This window comes from Eptatretus burgeri, chromosome 21, assembly GCF_056783735.1.
Source record: "Eptatretus burgeri isolate ZD-2024b chromosome 21, Ebu_testis_v1, whole genome shotgun sequence".
Lineage (NCBI taxonomy): Eukaryota > Metazoa > Chordata > Myxini > Myxiniformes > Myxinidae > Eptatretus > Eptatretus burgeri.
Window position 1 is genome coordinate 2,408,476 of NC_140981.1, and position 18,632 is coordinate 2,427,107.

General features: G+C 44.5%; 2 protein-coding genes across 6 annotated transcripts in view; both read right to left on the reverse strand.

The window, feature by feature from the left end:
* The window catches only part of LOC147008185 (RNA polymerase-associated protein CTR9 homolog), a 119,458-nt gene that overhangs the window by 89,989 nt on the left and 10,837 nt on the right, over nt 1–18,632 (reverse strand). The gene's annotated exons all lie outside the window — the stretch shown is intronic.
* The window catches only part of LOC147008191 (zinc finger CW-type PWWP domain protein 2-like), a 16,697-nt gene continuing 6,006 nt past the window's right edge, over nt 7,942–18,632 (reverse strand). Inside the window, exons 2-11 of one of the 2 annotated variants that reach the window (XM_085865441.1) lie at nt 18,521–18,632; nt 18,031–18,190; nt 12,757–12,859; nt 12,249–12,313; nt 11,916–11,984; nt 11,094–11,389; nt 10,374–10,533; nt 8,859–8,961; nt 8,350–8,414; nt 7,942–8,085 (exon numbers count right to left, since the gene is read on the reverse strand). The exon at nt 18,521–18,632 is cut by the window's right edge and continues 184 nt beyond it. In XM_085865441.1, the coding sequence (XP_085721567.1) occupies nt 7,996–8,085; nt 8,350–8,414; nt 8,859–8,961; nt 10,374–10,533; nt 11,094–11,389; nt 11,916–11,984; nt 12,249–12,313; nt 12,757–12,859; nt 18,031–18,190; nt 18,521–18,632 (1,223 nt within the window). In that variant the 3' untranslated portion in view covers nt 7,942–7,995. Of the gene's footprint in view, nt 8,086–8,349; nt 8,415–8,858; nt 8,962–10,373; nt 10,534–11,093; nt 11,390–11,915; nt 11,985–12,248; nt 12,314–12,756; nt 12,860–13,564; nt 14,982–18,030; nt 18,191–18,520 lie in introns of those variants that run through there. The other variant, XM_085865442.1, reaches the window with a different exon arrangement.

An 18,632-nucleotide genomic window follows, 5' to 3' on the forward strand; every position in this document is an offset into this window, starting at 1 on the left:
ATTCAACCAACACTATTAATAGGCAGCTCCATGAAGTTTAAACACATGAAACAGGAGATCCTTCTGAAACTAGAAAGTGTTCACTCATTCTTGTGGCTCCTATATTATTCAAGATATGAGGGAAAATGTGTCCATTTTAGGGGTCTGAATACCATCATTTTTGCACATGCCCGCCTCCCCAGCACCACCATTTTCTTGGGGTGCCACCACCTCTCCTTGTCTCATTTCCATGGAATTGGGGGCACCCATGTAGTCTGCAGGAAGGGAGTTCTGCGCACACCGAATGTACCCAACAGGTAATCAATCACCTTGTCTAATTCTTATTATTCACAATCCATTTGAGCAAGCCATCCCAATTCCCCCTCCATGTCCAAATTTATTGCGTCCTTCTCATTGTTCTGAGTCCCCTTACAAAAGTCATTCAATAGTTCGTCATTCAACCGTACCAACTGTTGAATCCTTTTAAAAAGATTTTCATCAATCTTTGGAGCACGTGTGTTTGACGATCCTTGTTCCTCAAGTCCCACCAACGTGGTGTCTCGACTGGATTTTACACTATGTTCTTGATTTTCTGGATCTTCATGGTCGGTCTGGAGCGGCTTCGTGTGCCACCATCGCTGTAACTGTGGAAAACCCTCTCATACACACTCCAATTACTAACGATAGCGGCTATCAATATCACTGGTGTGGTTCGGCTTGCTACGCTCGCCTCTCCACACGTCATCACGGGGATTGACGTCACAGATTTGCTGTGTTGGCATGATTTACACCAATCATAATCCAAACATTTCTTTTCTACAAATGTATTTGTAATATTGGTGATATTATATTTATTTGAAATTTCAGTTGTGATATAAGAAGGTCCAAGTGGTCAAGGGTCTAAATGGTAATAGGGTCTTTTGGCAACATTATTGGAGCATTGACCTTTGAGCTCATTTTGTTTGGAGGCATTCCAGAAATGTTGATTGTATTTTGAAACTCTGTTGGATGCAGAGTTGCCTGGTTTTGGTCAGCTGCAGAATCAGCACTGACCAAGACTGTCTTGGATCTTGGGAGTTGTGCCATTATGACTTCATTTAGTCTGTCAACGTCATTATTTGTGGATGTGAGGATGGCTCTCTCCCTTCAAGCCACAGTGGATCAGTGTGGTTCTGTGGCTGATCAACTCCAGCATGAACATGGTTGATGACTTCCTCTTCTGATTTGAAGACAGAGATGTGATGGAAGTTCAATGGTATCATGGTATCAAGGGTGGTCAACACTTGGAAGACAGCCTTCCCCTAAATCGATCAACCATTGTGCATACTGGTTGATGCTGTATGTTCTCCATCTACAGTATTACCTTGAGATGCGGTAGCTTCAATGTGCATGTTGATTCGCAAATGCAACTTTTACACAATGTTGCCAGAGAGAAGACTTGGTTCGAGGCAGGAGTTGACGATGTCAGGTTGGCGACCTCTTCTGACCACAGGAAGAATCTGCCTGAAATCCCCAGCAAGAATCCCCTCCCTTTGACATGCTGCTTATACTCTCCCAACAATGGATGGAGACCCTCAATGTCAGACATGAAATCAGGGCCGTCTCTCTCTGGAGATATCTCGAGCTTTTTATACATTCTGGCATCCTTCCTTACTCTCCAAACTGTCTGTCTTTGGAGTCCAAGGCCAACTCCACTCTTGGATTACTGGCTTCCAATACTCTCATAGCCAACGTGTGGCTCTCAATGGAGCCCTTTCCTCTCCTCTCCCTGTCAAGGCTGGAGTACCCCAAGGCAGTGTTCTCAGCCCCATCGTATTCTTAATTTTCATCAATGATCTCACTCATGCTCTGAAAACATCCTCTCTGTCGATTTTCTGATTACTCCACTTTCTGCCGTGACATCTCTCATCCCTCTGACAGACAGGCAGCAACCTCTTCCCTCCCCTCAGGCCTTGACAAAATCACAAACTGGTCAAACACGTGAAACATGTCTTTCAATCCTGAAAAATCTCTCTCTGTCTCTGTCTCTCTCTGTCTGTCTTTTTCTCTCTCTCACTCTCTGTCTCTCTCAAACAGAAAGGACCGTACTGCAAATCCTCCCACCTACTTTCTCAATAACCCTCGTGAAGAGGTTCAGTCACTCAAACTCTTGGGTTTCACTCTCAGCCATGATCTCTCTTGGGCAAGTCACATTTCAAAATTGGCCTCCAACACCAGCAGCCGACTGGGAATCCTCCGTTGTGCAAAGTCCCTCCTTGGCACACCTGAGCACCTGACCACATGCAAAGTTTTCGTCCGCAGCCTGATGGAGTACTGTGGCTGATGCTCCTGCCTCTCACATTTCTCCTCTTCACGCTGTGGAAACCAAGGCATTTAGGATCATTGGGATCTCCCACGGTGAGGCTGAGTCTTTGGGTCTCTCACTTTCTCACCGCAGGCAGGTCGGTGGTCATTCTGTCTTCTACCGTCTCCTCTCCGGTCTCGCCCCTATCCCCCCGCTCTGTCTGCAATATGTATTTCTACAGGGCGCTCAAGGTCCGCCAACAATCCCCTTCTGGTAAAACCACCAAAATCACGAATCACTGCTCACCTTCACTCTTTCATTCCTCTTTGTTCCTGCCTTTTGAATAAACTTCCACACTCTCTTCAATCCCATTCTTCCTTCCAGGTCTTCAAAACACCTGTTCACCACCATCTCAGTTCACCCACATCCAAAATCACGATCTTTTCAGCACCCGTTGAACCATCCTGGACCCCTCACAAAATTCTGCTTATCTTTCCATATTGTCCACCCTTAGCATTCTCCATTACCCCTCATCGTTACCTGCATCCGTTTTTTGTCTATCTCCATCTACCTTCTGCCTCTGGCCGACTGTTGGTGTTTCCCCCTTTCTCCTGCTGTTCCCTTTATTGTGCTGTGTTCTGACTTTGTTCTGTGTCATCGCTCTTCTACGAACCTCGAGCATGTGTATAAAAACAAATAAACTGTCAGATTGAATTGATAAGGTGTTGAGAGAGCACAAGCTCCATTGATGAAATGGCCTCTTCCTGCGTCCAAGTCCCTCGTATTCCTTACGTTTATGTTGAACAACTTTGGCACACAAAAAAAACATTTTTTCAATTTATTTTGATTGATTTTCCCCCGAAACTGGAAGCACGTGACGTCACAGCCGAATACAACATTTGAAACCTGACAAGTACCGAGGGTACAAATTCAGAAAAGCGATGAAATTAAAGAAATCAAACACAGTCGTGATCCTGTTAAGGATATTCAAACAAATCGGGTAAAGCTTTAGTTTAAGGACAACATAATTTAAACTTCAGAATCATCTCACACTCAAAGCTCGCACATCGAACACCTCGTCTCCGTACTCAAGAAAATAAATAATTTCCTCCAAAAACAAAGGTCGAACCCTTTGTGGTCACTCCGGGAGGGGTTATGGGTCCATGGTTGAAGGTTTCCTCATAGGTCTTCATCAGTCTTCGTCCTCTTAGTTCTTACTTCCAGTGTAAACCCTTCTGTTCAGCCTCCTTCCCTGCGGTGAGGAATCGGTGTAAAAAAATCGACTTACAAACAACATTAAGCAGGAGAATGGGGGTAATCGCGAACACAATGATGAGATAAATAACTCGAGTTCATTGAACACCTCACACTGCGCAATGTTGAGGAAAAGGAAACTGGGCAGCGCCTGCGAGCGGCAAATTTGATTGGTTGTGATGACGTAAAACGCGGGTTATATTTTCCCCAATTACAGCTAAACGGAGTTTTGAAATCGCCAAGATGGTGATTTGTGTTCTTCAGTGTTCCGAGTATATCATTCAATTGAAATAAAATTAAGATTTTAAAGTTAGTGCAAAAGAGAAATTTGGAAGTTTACCACGGTTGATGCACCGTCTGTTACACCGCCTTATTGTCAAGTCAAATTAGGCCAAATAAGGCGTTAACCCACCACAAATTGCAATAGTAACGAGTCCTATATTATTTGACACAGAAAATTGACTTGAATAACATATCAAAAGTTTAGGTGAATCTAAAGTATGGGAAGACTGTCAAATTTGCATAAATCCAAGATGGCTGCCACAAAAATCTTGAAACCATATAACTTCATACAATTGTTTCCTCATCAGTCTGTAGGTGTTGCAATAATGACAAGACTGTTATATGAGGTAACGAAATATTCATTTGTATTGTATATGAATCCAAATTGAAATATTTTTATTTGTAACTATTAAACAAATCCAAGATGGCCGCCATTAAAAGGGCTTTTTGTCGTTATTTTGATGTAAATATGACATAAATTGGTCCTGAACATTTCTATGGAGTCATTCACAAGGTAAAACACCCCAGTCCATATCTCTGATTATTTTTTACCAGTAATGTTATGTTAACTAGAATATTGTGGGGGATTTACGGCCATTCAGAAACACAAAAACGTGCGACATGGGTCGATGCTGTAATCAGTAATAGCGAGAAACTACATATAAATATCTATACATTTATCAACAACCAAATGTTGTAGAAGCTTCATTTTGGTGTCACATTTTGTTTTGCAATCAAGGAAACGTTTAGAATCAACTTAATGGTCATTAATAAAATCCAGTATTGCTATTGTTCGGAAAGATTACTTGTCATATTGGGGACAATAGGTCATGATGTCCAGCTAGAGATGACATTACATATGGATTGAGGTTGAGAGTGTATGGAAGTTTTATGAGAGAATGAGAAAGACAAAAAAGACATCATATTATAAATAAAAGTTTAATGTAGAAACATTATTTTGCATGTGCATGTCAAACAAGGTAAGTTCAATCAACTGATACAGAATTAACTCGAAAGTTTGAATAAGCTACCAATTTCAATCATTATCGCCTTATATTAAAATTATAACTGACCTTTGACATATTTAACAATTTGTTTGGTTCACAATGGATTATTGCCAAAAATTGAATTTGCAATATACCTGTATCACATATAGAATATATTTAAATGATTCATCCACACATCTGACCGAAGATATGAATAAGGAAGCTCATGTTCAAATACATAATCGTAAAAAAGAGAATCTATATCACATCTACTTCGTTATGTGGCATACATGGATATAGAAGTTAGATATACAAATTAACACTTCATGAGTAGAAAGTAGATCAATCATGAAAATGAAACACGCGGCGAGATGTAAACGTAAGCATATGACTTATTGTCACATATAACTTATATAATATAATACTGAAATAATACAGCAAAGACATGGTTCTACTTGAATCAATAGTCTTATATGTTGCTCATTCATTCATCAACATCGTCATCTTCGATCTGTGACATATTTGTACACACGCCTCGGCAGTGGTGTTACAGTAGCCATGATGCCCATCCCATGGAAAGTATTATGTCCATCGATGGTGAGGAGGTTATGATCAACGTTATCTGCAATGCATTGTATAAAGTTGTCACTTGATATGTTAGGAATATCTGTGCCTTCCTTCACAGCTGCACTACGTTCAAATTTGGAGACCTCACGGAAGCTGCACGTGAATCCATGTTTGTGAAGAGTATCTATGAGGAACTTTGAGCCAAAGTGGTGATGTAGTTGAACTTCCAGCCCTAGCTGCAGAAGAGCTCGTAAGACATGGCGCCGAGTAGCCTGCACCATGGATTGTCCAATTGAGGCCATCTTCCTGTCGCTGTCAACACCAGTGAATACGTCACCAATAAATAATTGAAGGGACTTTGGTAAGAATGTACAAGCCATTTCTACCGAATCCATTTCTGCGCATGTGGGATACATGTCAGACTGTTTTTGAATCATCTTTATGTCATTCTTCAAGAGTTTGGCAGCAGTCTTAATTATTTTGTCCTCTTCTTGTTGAGGGTTTGCTGCCTTTGGTTGAGAATGGAAATCCTGAAGAATACTTGTCGCATTGCTCCACATTGTGACCACGTTTGGTTTCCCATTGATCTCTGTGATGATGACTTTATCTCCGAACTTCTTCTGTATTTGGTCTTTCATGGAAGTGTGACCATATGGTGGAACGTTGGAGTCTGAAAGGAACTTTGCCATATTGTCGATAAGATCTTTTATGGTGGTCTGTTCATCATCGTTGTGTTCAGAGTTATGCATTACATCTTTAAATGCTTCAGCTTGCATGACATGATGAGGTCTTCCCCGTTTCATACGTTTCACAGATGTATTATCATCATGTTGTTGAAATTTTACAGGAATATCTTTGTTGGTTCTGAAATTATTGCTGCACGTCTTGTGATATACGGCATCCGCAGCATGTAAATCATGGACAGCTTTGATTCTCCCCTGGACCGTTTTCGCCCATTCATCATTTCTTTTGTCATATACTTGTAGAACACTCTCCTGGAAATCTAATGTTCTGATAGGTATGAGTTTCAAATCGGGATTCCTGCCTTCTCGGGGATCACCCTGGCCACAAAAGGAGGCAGTGACTGGCACAATCAAATAAACCCACCGATGATGGCAAAGATGGTTTGTCATTGGATGAAGGAAGATCACCAAGTCTCTTACGGTTGGATTGCTCGATGTAATGAAGGTTTGTATAAACTTGGCGACAGTTCTGGTGGACATGTTGTCCAGGTAGAGCATTAATGTTACTGTGTCTGGCTGTACTTGCTCTATTGATGCCATCACATCCCTTTGCAGTGAGTTGGGAGCTTGGTTGGTCTGACGATATGGATTTCTGGCATACAACACAACTCAGCTCTTCATACATCATGACTCACCCTGGAAATAGAGAGGGTTCACAATAATACAATTAATACGTGCCTTATCTAGTACATAGCACTGATGGATCACATACATATATCAATCCATTAGCCATGTTAGCCCTGTTAACATTGCTGGAGCAACTGACATGCGGGGCAACATGCATAGGATCATCGCATAAAAGTTTCACATTCGTCATAACCCAATATCCATTTTTATACGTCCACCATTAACAACATCATGCTTAAAATTGATTTACCTATATTTATGATTTTGTATGATGTATTTATCTGAATAGAGTAACAGATATCCTGTGTAGGGATATGCATCATCATGTTATGACCAGTGTAATTTAATGACAAATGAATGTTTCATTAATTATTCATCGATCATACTCTATTTTACAATTTTTCACTTATAATTTAGCCATTTTTATTGATAAAATTAATTTTTTTTTGCAGATTTCCAAAATTCCATGTATACAGTGCCCCAGCTATACACTGGCCTTCTATTTGTGATACCACCAACAACAATAGTCAGTCATCACCACGATAATAGCTTAAATAATGGCTCAAACTTCGATTAAACCGGTTTCTGGCGACCATTTTGAATTTATGCAAATTAGACACTGTTCCCATCTGTTGATTCAATTACATTTTGGATATGTTATTTCAGACATATTTCTGAGTTGAATAGTGTTGGAATCATTACTATTGCAATTTGTGACGGGTTATTTCCTAATTTGACTGGACTATGATTTGACATGTTACATTAGTTCCTTGTGCCTGTTGTTTGTGTCCTTTACAACGTCCTTAAAAAAAAAAACAGTGAGTTTCCTGTTTGGAATGATTTTCAGCTTTGTTTGACTGCCAGACAGGCAGACAGAGTAAAAGATATTATCTCACTCCTCTGTGCGCATGTGCGATCGGGACGAATTCAGACGCAAAGTGCTGGAGAGTACCCCCCCCTCTCTCTCTCTCTCTCTCTCTCTCTCTCTCTCTCTCTCTCTCTCTCTCTCTCTCTCTCTCTCTCTCTCTCTCTCTTTCTCTTGCTCTCTCTCTCCGTACTCTCTCTCAGTACTGTCTGTCTCTCTCTCTCTCTCTCTCTCTCTCTCTCTCTCTCTCTCTCTCTCTCTCTCTCTCTCTCTCTCTCTCTCTCAGTACTGTCTCTCTCTATCTCTCGCGCTCTCTCTCTCTCCTCTATGGAGGCGGAGACAAAGGGAACCGATTACTGAACCCCACTTTTCGATTTGCACGCACGGGGTAATAACAACAATGGACATTTAACAACACCAAGCCTGTACAGAGACATGCGCTGTCTTCATCGGACATGGAGAACTCATCGGGAAGAAGAACCCTGCAGATCGAATCACCTGTTTTGTTGAAAGATGAACACACACGATCGGAGTAGTTTACGTACGGATTATCAAGGCGGTGTCCGTGTACATGTTTGTGCGTAAAGGTTGTCAGGCTTACCGTTTGCAACACAAACTCAACTATCTCCCTCCAAACATGTTTCCCAATCCAATCAGCTTGTAAATATTGGTAATAGTCGACAGACCGTATCGGTTGCCCGGTACGAATCCGGCGAGTGGACATCACAGTTACATAAAAGCATCCCTAAACCATTTGTGTACCTGTTGTTGTTCCTTCTTTTGTAAGTCTTTCTTCTCAGACAAAAGAGCGGAATTGTTCGTGAAATCTGCAATGAGAGAGCATTTAACAATGGAGGGGATCGCCGGGCTGCATAGATTACAGTAGATATAAGAATTAACAATCTATATCAAAGTAGATCTTCGTATGCCACTGACAAACTCACAGCCCAATTACAACAGCCCGTCCCGTCCCTTTGGGTACAGGTTCGAATAATGACCCCGTTAATCCCACGGTTTAACGTCACCAAGTTCCGGGTTCATAAGACGCACTGAACCTCGATAACCTGAGGGTAAAGAAACCATTGTGTGCTGCCTTGTGAACTGTAACAGCAATTAGCAAAGCATCAATTAACCGATGATTGAAAGGAGTTTACATCGAAGGAACACTTTTAAACGAAGATAATAAATCATAATTCATCTTGGAAAATAAATACAGCTAACGTGAGATCATATTTCGGAGTGATGCAGTGACTCGATGAACCGATGCATACCTGGATTTGTACAACACCTTTCTTCCAAAGGCAGGTATGATAACCTGTTTGCTTCCATCATTGCACGTTTCCACTCACGACAAAGTTTGTCTGTGCTGTTCACCTCGGGAGAAGGAAAGAGAGGGGAGAGAGAATTAGGGGGAGGAAAAAAGGGGGGAGGGGGGAGGAGAGAGGGAGAGAGAGGTGGGGAAAAATAGAGAAAGGGGGGAAAGTTTGGGGGTAGGGATAGAGAGATGGGGGGAGTGGGTGGGAGAGAGAGAAGAGGGAGGTAGGAAAGGGTGGGGTGAGAGAGAGAGAGAGAGAGAGGAGTGCCGTAGAGAGCTTGACGACCGTCGCACCACGAGGGTGCAGGTAACCAGCGTCGGTCTCGTGGGGCCCATTCGGTCAGCCAAGTCCCACGCCATCAAGGCCCACGGACCCAGTCTGACCCCCTGTCTATGGGGGTGGTCTTTTCCTTTTCTCTTGCTTTCGAATGAATGTTGTGGCGCCGAGTCTGAGAAGTAGAACTGCTTAAGTGCCAGTAAATTATTACTGCTTATATTCGGTCGTCGTGCTTTCCCTTGCTTTTGTTTGCCTGTATACGTGTTGGCTCTACATACGTGTAATTGAGAATAAATGTGCTTTGTTGAAATGTACCCCATTCGTTGCGTCTTCTCCCTATTGAAAATGCCATCTTGCATCACGGAATAAATAGCTGGGTTTTAAACACCCGTTAAATAGAATCGGATCCGGCGAGGTCGGGCTATAATACCCGCTCGGTTATCACTGCAGAACGGAACGAACCGCTTGGGCGGTTCGTGTCCAAGCCGACCTGCGCCGAGGTACGGTCTCCCGGTTAGCTCTCCGCGCGGGTTCTTTAGGTATATCGAGATTCGGCGATTGACCCTATCCTGCGCGGGTAGAAAATTGGCTAGGCCGTGGTGAGGTTGAAGACCCACCCGTGACAGGGTTCCGGCGTTGCCCTGGAAGGTCACGACTGAATTGTCCGTCCGGTGGCGAGCTGCTACTATGAGTGGAAAGCGGCCGTTCACACGCCGGTGGGCGCGAATACGCAACAATATATATGTATATATATATATATATATATATATATATATATATATATATATATATATATATGTATCTCTGGTTATATATATATGTATTTATATGGTTATATATATATATATATATATATATATATATATATATATATATATATATATATATATATATATATATATATATATATATATGTATATATATATATATGTGTATAGTTTTTGGTGCCATCTCTCAATGGTGAAGAATCACTTTAAAATTCCAGTCGTCAGAGCCGCATCTTCACCAAATTTGAGTCAATTCATCGTTGTCACACACGTAACCTGTCCACTCCGTCAACAACTTTTTGTCCGAATCGTCCACAACTTTTTTGAGATATCGTGCTCACAGACAGGGTTGAACACACAACCTGCATCCACCTTCAGTGGCGGAGTTAATGAACAAAATCTGTTCTCTCAAAAGGTAACCATTTACCTGCATTTTGCAGAAAGGCTCCACGTTGTGTGTTTGAAACCACCCTGCGTCAGTTTGGGGATGTCTGATGAAGGTCACGTGGTACCATTTCACAACACCTTTCTTATTCCTCAGCACAGAATCCCCACTTCCTTTGTCGGTTGTGATGATCCCTGGCCACCTGCAAAGGTAATAATTTATTATTCATGCCAAAAAGATAAAATATACATATATATATATATATATATATATATATATATATATATATATATATATATATATATATATATATATATATCTTCTTCTTTCGGCTGCTCCCGTGAGGGGTCGCCACAGCGGATCATCCGTATGATCCGCATAGTGATTTGGCACATGTTTTACGCCGGATGCCCTTCCTGACGCAACCCTGGTCGCCTCTTACAACACAGGGATATGGTTCACCTATTTTAACCGGGGTATACACCGGACCAGGATACTGGTACTCATTTCGCCGGCCTCGGAAGGATGACAGGCTGAGTCAACCCCCTGGTGTATTAATTCAGTGGCCCAACGGGGCTTGAACTCAGGACCTTTTGGATCCCAAGCCACTGTCCTAACCACTGCGCCAACACCAGGCTCAAATTTATTATACATCCTACGGACGGAAATGAACACTAATTTTACTCTGCGCACGTTGCACATCATGTGCAGAAAATTTCACAGGCGGGTAGTCGGCTAGTATAAATAATGCATGTGTAGTACCTGGGATAACTGCAAAGTTTAGCAAGTACGAGGCTTCCTTGCACGTGCTCAGAGTACATGTAGGTCAGATTGACCTTCTCCAATTCATGCCTGCTCGGAACGGGTCGGGAAAGAACCCAACATTCGTTTTCCGCCGTGTTCGGGTTCATGTGACAATACCAGGGCTCGTCTGGTCTCAAGGAAGCTGCGTGTTCCCTGCAGATGGCTCGCCACTTCAGGCACTCGGGGATCTCACACTGGACCCAAGTCTGCCCTTCGCACAGGAGTATTTTCTGGGTCAGGTCTTCACTCCTCATCTGCGGATTGAACAATTAAACACCTTAACATTGACTGCTTGCTCGGGGAATCGTTGAATAATTAATATGCATGTTTTTATTTAATTTTCTCAGGCTCATGGAAAAGCTCTGTCATATCTCTCTCTCTCTCTCTGTCTGTCTCTCTGTGTCCTCTCTCTCTGTCTCTGTCTCTGTCTCTGTCTCTCTCTCTCTCTCTCCCCCTCCCTCCTCTCTCTTTCTCTCCCCCCTCCCTCTCTCTCTCTCTCCCCCTCACTGTCTCTCTCTCCCCCCTCCTCTCTCTCTCTCCCTCTCTCTCTCCCCCCTCCTCTCTCTCTCTCGCTCTCTCTGTCTCTCTCTCTCTCTCCCCCTCTCTCCCCCCCTCTCTCTCTCTCTCTCAGTACTGTCTCTCTCTATCTCTCGCTCTCTCTCCTCTATGGAGGCGGAGACCAAGGGAACCGATTACTGAACCCCGCTTTTCGATTTGCACGCACGGGGTAATCACAACAATGGACATTTAACAACACGTAGCCTCGCCAGGGTGTCGTACAGAGACATGCGCTGTCTTCATCGGACATGGAGGACTCATCGGGAAGAAGAACCCTGCAGATCGAATCACCTGTTTTGTTGAAATATGAACACACACGATCGGAGTAGTTTACGTACGGATTATCAAGGCGGTGTCCGTGTACATGTTTGTGCGTGAAGGTTGTCAGGCTTACCGTTTGCAACACAAACTCAACTATCTCCCTCCAAACATGTTTCCCAATCCAATCAGCTTGTAAATATTGGTAACAGTCGTCAGACCGTTCCGGTTGCCCGGTACGAATCCGGCGAGTGGAGATCACAGTTACATAAAAGCATCCCGATACCATTTGTGTACCTGTTGTTGTTCCTTCTTTGCTAAGTCTTTCTTCTCAGACAAAAGAGCGGAATTGTTCGTTAAATCTGCAATGAGAGAGCATTTAACAATGGAGGGGATCACCGGGCTGCATAGATTAGAGTAGAAATAAGAATTAACAATCTATCTTAAAGTAGATCTTCGAATGCCACTCACAAACTCACAGCCCAATTACAACAGCCCGTGCCGTCCCTTCGGGTACAGGTTCGGATAATGACCCCGTTAATCCCACGGTTTAACGTCACCAAGTTCCGGGTTCATAAGACGCACTTAACCTCGATAACCTGAGGGTAAAGAAACCATTGTGTGCTGCCTTGTGAACTGTAACAGCAATTAGCAAAGCATCAATTAACCGATGATTGAAAGGAGTTTACATCGAAGGAACACTTTTAAACGAGGATAATAAATCATAAACATCTTGGAAAATAACTACAGTTAACGTGAGATTATATTTCGGAGTGATGCAGTGACTCGATGAACCGACGCATACCTGGATTTGTGTAACACCTTTCTTCCAAAGGCAGGTATGATAACCTGTTTGCTTCCATCATTGCACGTTTCCACTCACGACAAAGTTTGTCTGTGCTGTTCACCTCAGGAGAAGGAAAGAGAGGGGAGAGAGAATTAGGGGGATGAGAAAGGCGGGGGGGGGGAGGAGAGAGGGAGAGAGAGGTGGGGAAAAATAGAGAAAGGGGGGGTTTGGGGGCAAGGAGAGAGATGGGGGAGTGGGTGGGAGAGAGAGAAGGGGGAGGGATGTAAGGGTGGTGTGAGAGAGGGAAGAGGGAGGGAGGAGGGAGGAAAGGGTGGGGTGAGAGAGAGAGAGAGAGAGAGAGAGAGAGAGAGAGAGAGAGAGAGAGAGAGAGAGAGAGAGAGAGAGAGAGAGAGAGAGAGAGAGAGAGAGAGAGAGAGAGAGAGAGAGAGAGAGAGAGAGAGAGAGAGAGAGAGAGAGAGAGGGGGAGGGAGGAGGGAGGAAAGGGTGGGGTGAGGGAGAGACAGAGAGAGAGACAGAGAGAGAGAGAGAGACAGAGAGAGAGAGAGAGACGGGGGAGGGAGGAAAGGGTGGGGAGAGAGAGAGAGAGAGAGAGAGAGAGAGAGAGAGAGAGAGAGAGAGAGAGAGAGAGAGAGAGAGAGAGAGAGAGAGAGAGAGAGAGAGAGAGAGAGAGAGATGAAATATTAAATGGTATTAATGAAATGTTTCCCAGTGATGTTGCAATATTAAATTATATTAATTCAACCGACTTCTGTGCTCGTTTGAGAGGGGGAGAGATGATGGCATTCTGAGAGAGAAAGGGACCAACTTGCTCGGCCTCTCGGGGCTTTCCACAGGGGTCTGCACGCCGTCGGAGCTGGTTGTTCGCCTCTCCACAATGTTCCACTGACCATATGCCATTGGAGCTGCTCGGCTCTCCAGTCTCCACAATGTTCCGCTGACCACAAGTTGATAACTTGGTGTGGTGTTGATGTGTAACAGGCATGATGGGCTGACTGGCCTGCACCTGCGTCTATGCAGGGATGCAGACCTGAGGGATGCAGACTTGGAGTTTCGTAGGGGTGAGAGATGTGGACGCAAAGTTTGGAGGGAAGAGCATGCGGATTTGGAGTTCGGAGGGGGGAGGGATGCGGACTTGGAGTTGGTAGGGTGGAGGGATGCAGACATGGAGTTGAGATCTCAACATGGAGTTGAGATCTCAACATGGAGTTGAGATCTCAACATGGAGTTGAGATCTCAACATGAAATTGAGATCGGGGGAGGGATGCGGACTTGGAGTTGGGAGGGGGCAGGGATCCGGACATTTCCTTTTGATTCCTTGTGATACCGACGAATTCACTGACAAAGGGAACGTTGAGTGCTTAAGCCATTTGGCAAACGCTCTACAAGATACTGAGCACCTGAACACACCCCTGAAGTAAAAAATAGGACTGCACGTCCTGAAGCTCACCTGGATCAGGAGCAAAAGTCACTCAAAGGCCCACAGACCACGTTCGACCCTGATTTTTTTTTATGTCGTGACAAACTTTTGTGCATCATTGTTTTTGAAGGTTGTGGTCAATCTTCATCGAGATCGTGTATGTAGTTTCGGAGAAGAGAGCGTTAACCTACCCCCTTACCTCCCCCCCCCCCCAATCGCCCACCCCCAATGAGCACAGATTTCGATATGATCAATACACCTTCGTAAGGTATCAGAGATGAAGCTTGTGGCCAAGTTTCATCAAAATCGTATGTGTGGTTCAAGTGATACTGAATGACGTGTTTACGGACTCACTCACTCACCTGCGGACTCACTCACTCACCTACAGACACTGCTCAAATAATTTCCTTTCTCCGAGAAACATTAGCAGTCAAGTAACAGTTCTATTTGGACGTGTAGTTGGAGGGACGTGGAAATGGGGTTGGGAGAGTGGGGGGGAGTGGAGATGTGTACATGAAGTTGGTATGGTGGAGGGATACGGACTTGGAGTTGGGAAGTGGGAGGGATGCGGCCTTGGAGTTGGTATGGTGGAGGGATGCGGACTTGGAGTTGGGAGGTGGGAGGGATGCGGACATGAAGTTGGTATGGTGGAGGGATGCGGACTTGGAGTTGGGAGGTTGGAGGGATGCGGACATGAAGTTGGTATGGTGGAGGAATGCGGACTTGGAGTTGGGAGGTTGGAGGGATGCGGACATGAAGTTGGTATGGTGGAGCGATGCGGACTTGGAGTTGGGAGGTGGTTGAGATGCGGACTTGGAGTTGAGATAGGGGAGAGATGTGGCCTTGGAGTTGGTAAGGTAGAGGGATGTAGACATGAAATTGAGATCGGGGGAGGGATGCAGACTTGGAGTTGGTAGGGTAGAGGGATGTGAACATGTAATTGAGATCGGGGGAGGGATGCGAACTTGGAGTTGGGAGGGGACAGGGATCCGGACATGAAGTTGAGATAGATGGAGGGATGCGGTGTGGGAGTGGGGGGGGGGGAGGGATGCGGACTTGGAGTTGGGAGGTTGGAGGGATGCGGACATGAAGTTGGTATGGTGGAGGAATGCGGACTTGGAGTTGGGAGGTTGGAGGGATGCGGACATGAAGTTGAGCCAGATGAAGGGATGCAAAACTCGAGTTAGGAGGGGGAGGGATGCGGACTTGGAGTTGGTAGGGTGGAGGGATGCGGACATGGAGTTAAGATATGGGGAGGGATGCGGACTTGGAGTTGGTAGGATGGAGGGATGCGGACCTGAAGTTGATAGATGGAGGGATGTGGACTTGGACTTGGTAGGGGGAGGGATGCGGACTTAAAGTTGAGATAGATGGATGTATGGGAACTTGGAGTTTTGTAGAGGTGAGAGATGTGGATGCAGAGTTGGGAGGGGAGAGCATGCGGACTTGGAGTTGGTAGGGGGGAGGGATGTGGACCTCAAGTTGAGATAGATGGAGGGATGCAGACTTGGAGTTGGGAGGGTGGAGGGATGCAGACTTGGAGTTGGGAGGGATGCATAATATATAATATGACAATTTATTAATTCCTTAATTAATTAAATAAATGAACAAATAAGAAAATGGCACACTGGGTTGAACCAAAATTCATAAATATAAATTCACCCCAATCTTCCATTGTAAAAAGATCATTAAAAAATTTCAGGATCCGATCCGCATCCGGAGCCTGACCAGAAATGTGCTTTCCTTTGTCCGGTGACTTCCCTCCACAAAAATGTTCACGACAATTGCTTCAAAACTGTGGACAAAAATCGTGTGATAAATAGACAAACGAGAAATCACTCACAGAGCGATACTTGGCGAAACAGATAAACTAGAACGGCAATCAGTCGAGCGCATACCTCCACCAGGCTGAACAATGCACCTTTTGTATCCCACTGAGAGGCCGGATCTGAATCAGGACCTGAACCAAAATCGAATCGATTCGTCCTTGTCACACACCCAACATGTCCACCAAGTTTTGTCGAAATCCGTCCATAATATCGTAATCTATATGCATATATATATATATATATATATATATATATATATATATATATATATATATATATATATATATTTGAGGATTCAGCGGTGGCGGGATTCGCACCCGACTCTTGATAGCCAAATGTTACAGATTCGGCGCCACCCTAACCACCACCGTCTCCAGGGTTTATAACGCCGGCTGGTTCGGCACAATTCTCGGGTTACGCGTCTCGAACCACGACACCAAAATACACCTGTACCTTGACAGCTGGGGGAATATACCCCGGTTACAGACTGGTTTTGTCAGAGACCGAGCGGAGTCTACCAGTCTGTAACCATTTTCGTTTTTATATCCAAATCGAGCAGATCCTTCCTTGACGCGGCACGAATTAATTCAAAGCGGCAACTTCAAACGAATCAGCCAGATTTATTGGGGACATCGGGGAACACCACACAAGCAAAACATTCACGACAATGTTTTAATTAATCTATAACCCGTTCTTCACTCTCGAGATACGGATTATGGGTTTCGAAGGGGTCCCTAACGAGATAAGCCTTAAACGACATGCAAACAAGACATGGACAGCATGCAGACAAGACACAGAGTACTTGGTGATGTTTCATGGAAGAGAGGAAAGTGTCAAAAAACACGAATGTGGCTCGTGACAAGCGGATGTCCACGGATTCGAGCCCCAAGCTCGAGCACACCGCATGGCAAAAATGGCGCTCGTCCTCCTTTGTCGCACCACCCACGCACGCAGCCTCCGTGCGTTCTGACCCCGCGTAAGGTGGACGGCACAAGACCGTCAGATCGATGGTGGGTTTCAGCTGGTTTCGCACGAGGTCCAGCATACAAGTCCAACCCTGGCCTGTTCACCAGGCCTCCTTCACGAAGCAGATCGCAGACAGACACAGCCGTCCCCTACACAGCAGATCACGACTCCCCCCAGTCGTCTCTCATCCAGCCGAGGGCAGACAGACCTCATGCAGTCCTTTCCCTGCCTTTCCTTCGGCCCTGGCTCGCTTCTCCAGGCCACAGAAGGCAGACCCGGCATGCCCAGGTTCATTTTCTCTCTCTCCCGATCGCACCACTGGCTTTCCTTTTTCTGCTCGCCTCCAAAAACCGACTGCTCATCCAGCAGATCGCGCCTCGACACTCGTCGTTTCTCTCTTGCCTTCCGTGTGCACGCTCACCTCGAAGCCCGAGCACGCCTCAAAGCCGACTGCAGTTTTTTTTACTTCTCCAGTTTCACTTCCTCTTTTCTGGCCACTCCCCCTTTCAGCGCTGGGCGGGGACTATTGTCCGGAGAGAGGAAGGAAGAAGAAGAATCTCTCGGCCCACCACCACTGCACAAACAAATAACAGCCTGTGACACCTCCCGACACACATGTAACGTCAAATTACCAAACAACCTGGCGAAACATGCATTTAATGGGGGATCTGGGCTAATCCTATATTTAGTAACACACCAAGGGCCATTTCCGCAACAATATATATATATATATATATATATATATATATATATATATATATATATATATATATATATATATATATATATATACATATATATAATTTTTGGCGCCATCTCTCAATGGTGAAGAATCACTATAAAATTCCAGTCACCGGAGCCGCATCTTCACCAAATTCGAATCAATTCATCGTTGTCACACACGCAACCTGTCCACTCCGTCAACAACTTTTTGACCAAATCGTCCACAACTTTTTTGAGATATCGTGCTCACAGACAGGGTTGAAAACACAACCTGCATCCACCTTCAGTGGCGGAGTTAATGAACAAAATCTGTTCTCTCAAAAGGAAACCATTTACCTGCATTTTGCAGAAAGGCTCCACGTTGTGTGTTTGAAACCACCCTGCGTCAGTTTGGGGATGTCTGATGAAGGTCACGTGGTACCATTTCACAACACCTTTCTTATTCCTCAGCACAGAATCCCCACTTCCTTTGTCGGTTGTGATGATCCCTGGCCACCTGCAAAGGTAATAATTTATTATTTCTGCCGAAAAGATGAATATATATATGTGACGAGTATAAAAATTACAGGTTACAATTTTTTTATTTGAAATATTCAAGGAGACTGGAACTTATTATGTCTTGTAGCAAGAAGCGTTATTTCAAAACACTGCGTGTACAAAAATCTGAATCCTCGGCCAAGCATCACGTGTGCTTATGCCTTCTTTATTTATTATACATCCTACGGACGGAAATGAACACTAATTTTACTCTGCGCACGTTGCACATCATGTGCAGAAAATTTCACCGGCGGGTAGTCGGCTAGTATAAATAATGCATGTCCAGTACCTGGGATAACTGCAAAGTTTAGCAAGTACGAGGCTTCCTTGCACGTGCTCAGAGTACATGTAGGTCAGATTGAACTTCTCCAATTCATGCCTGCTCGGAACGGGTCGGGAAG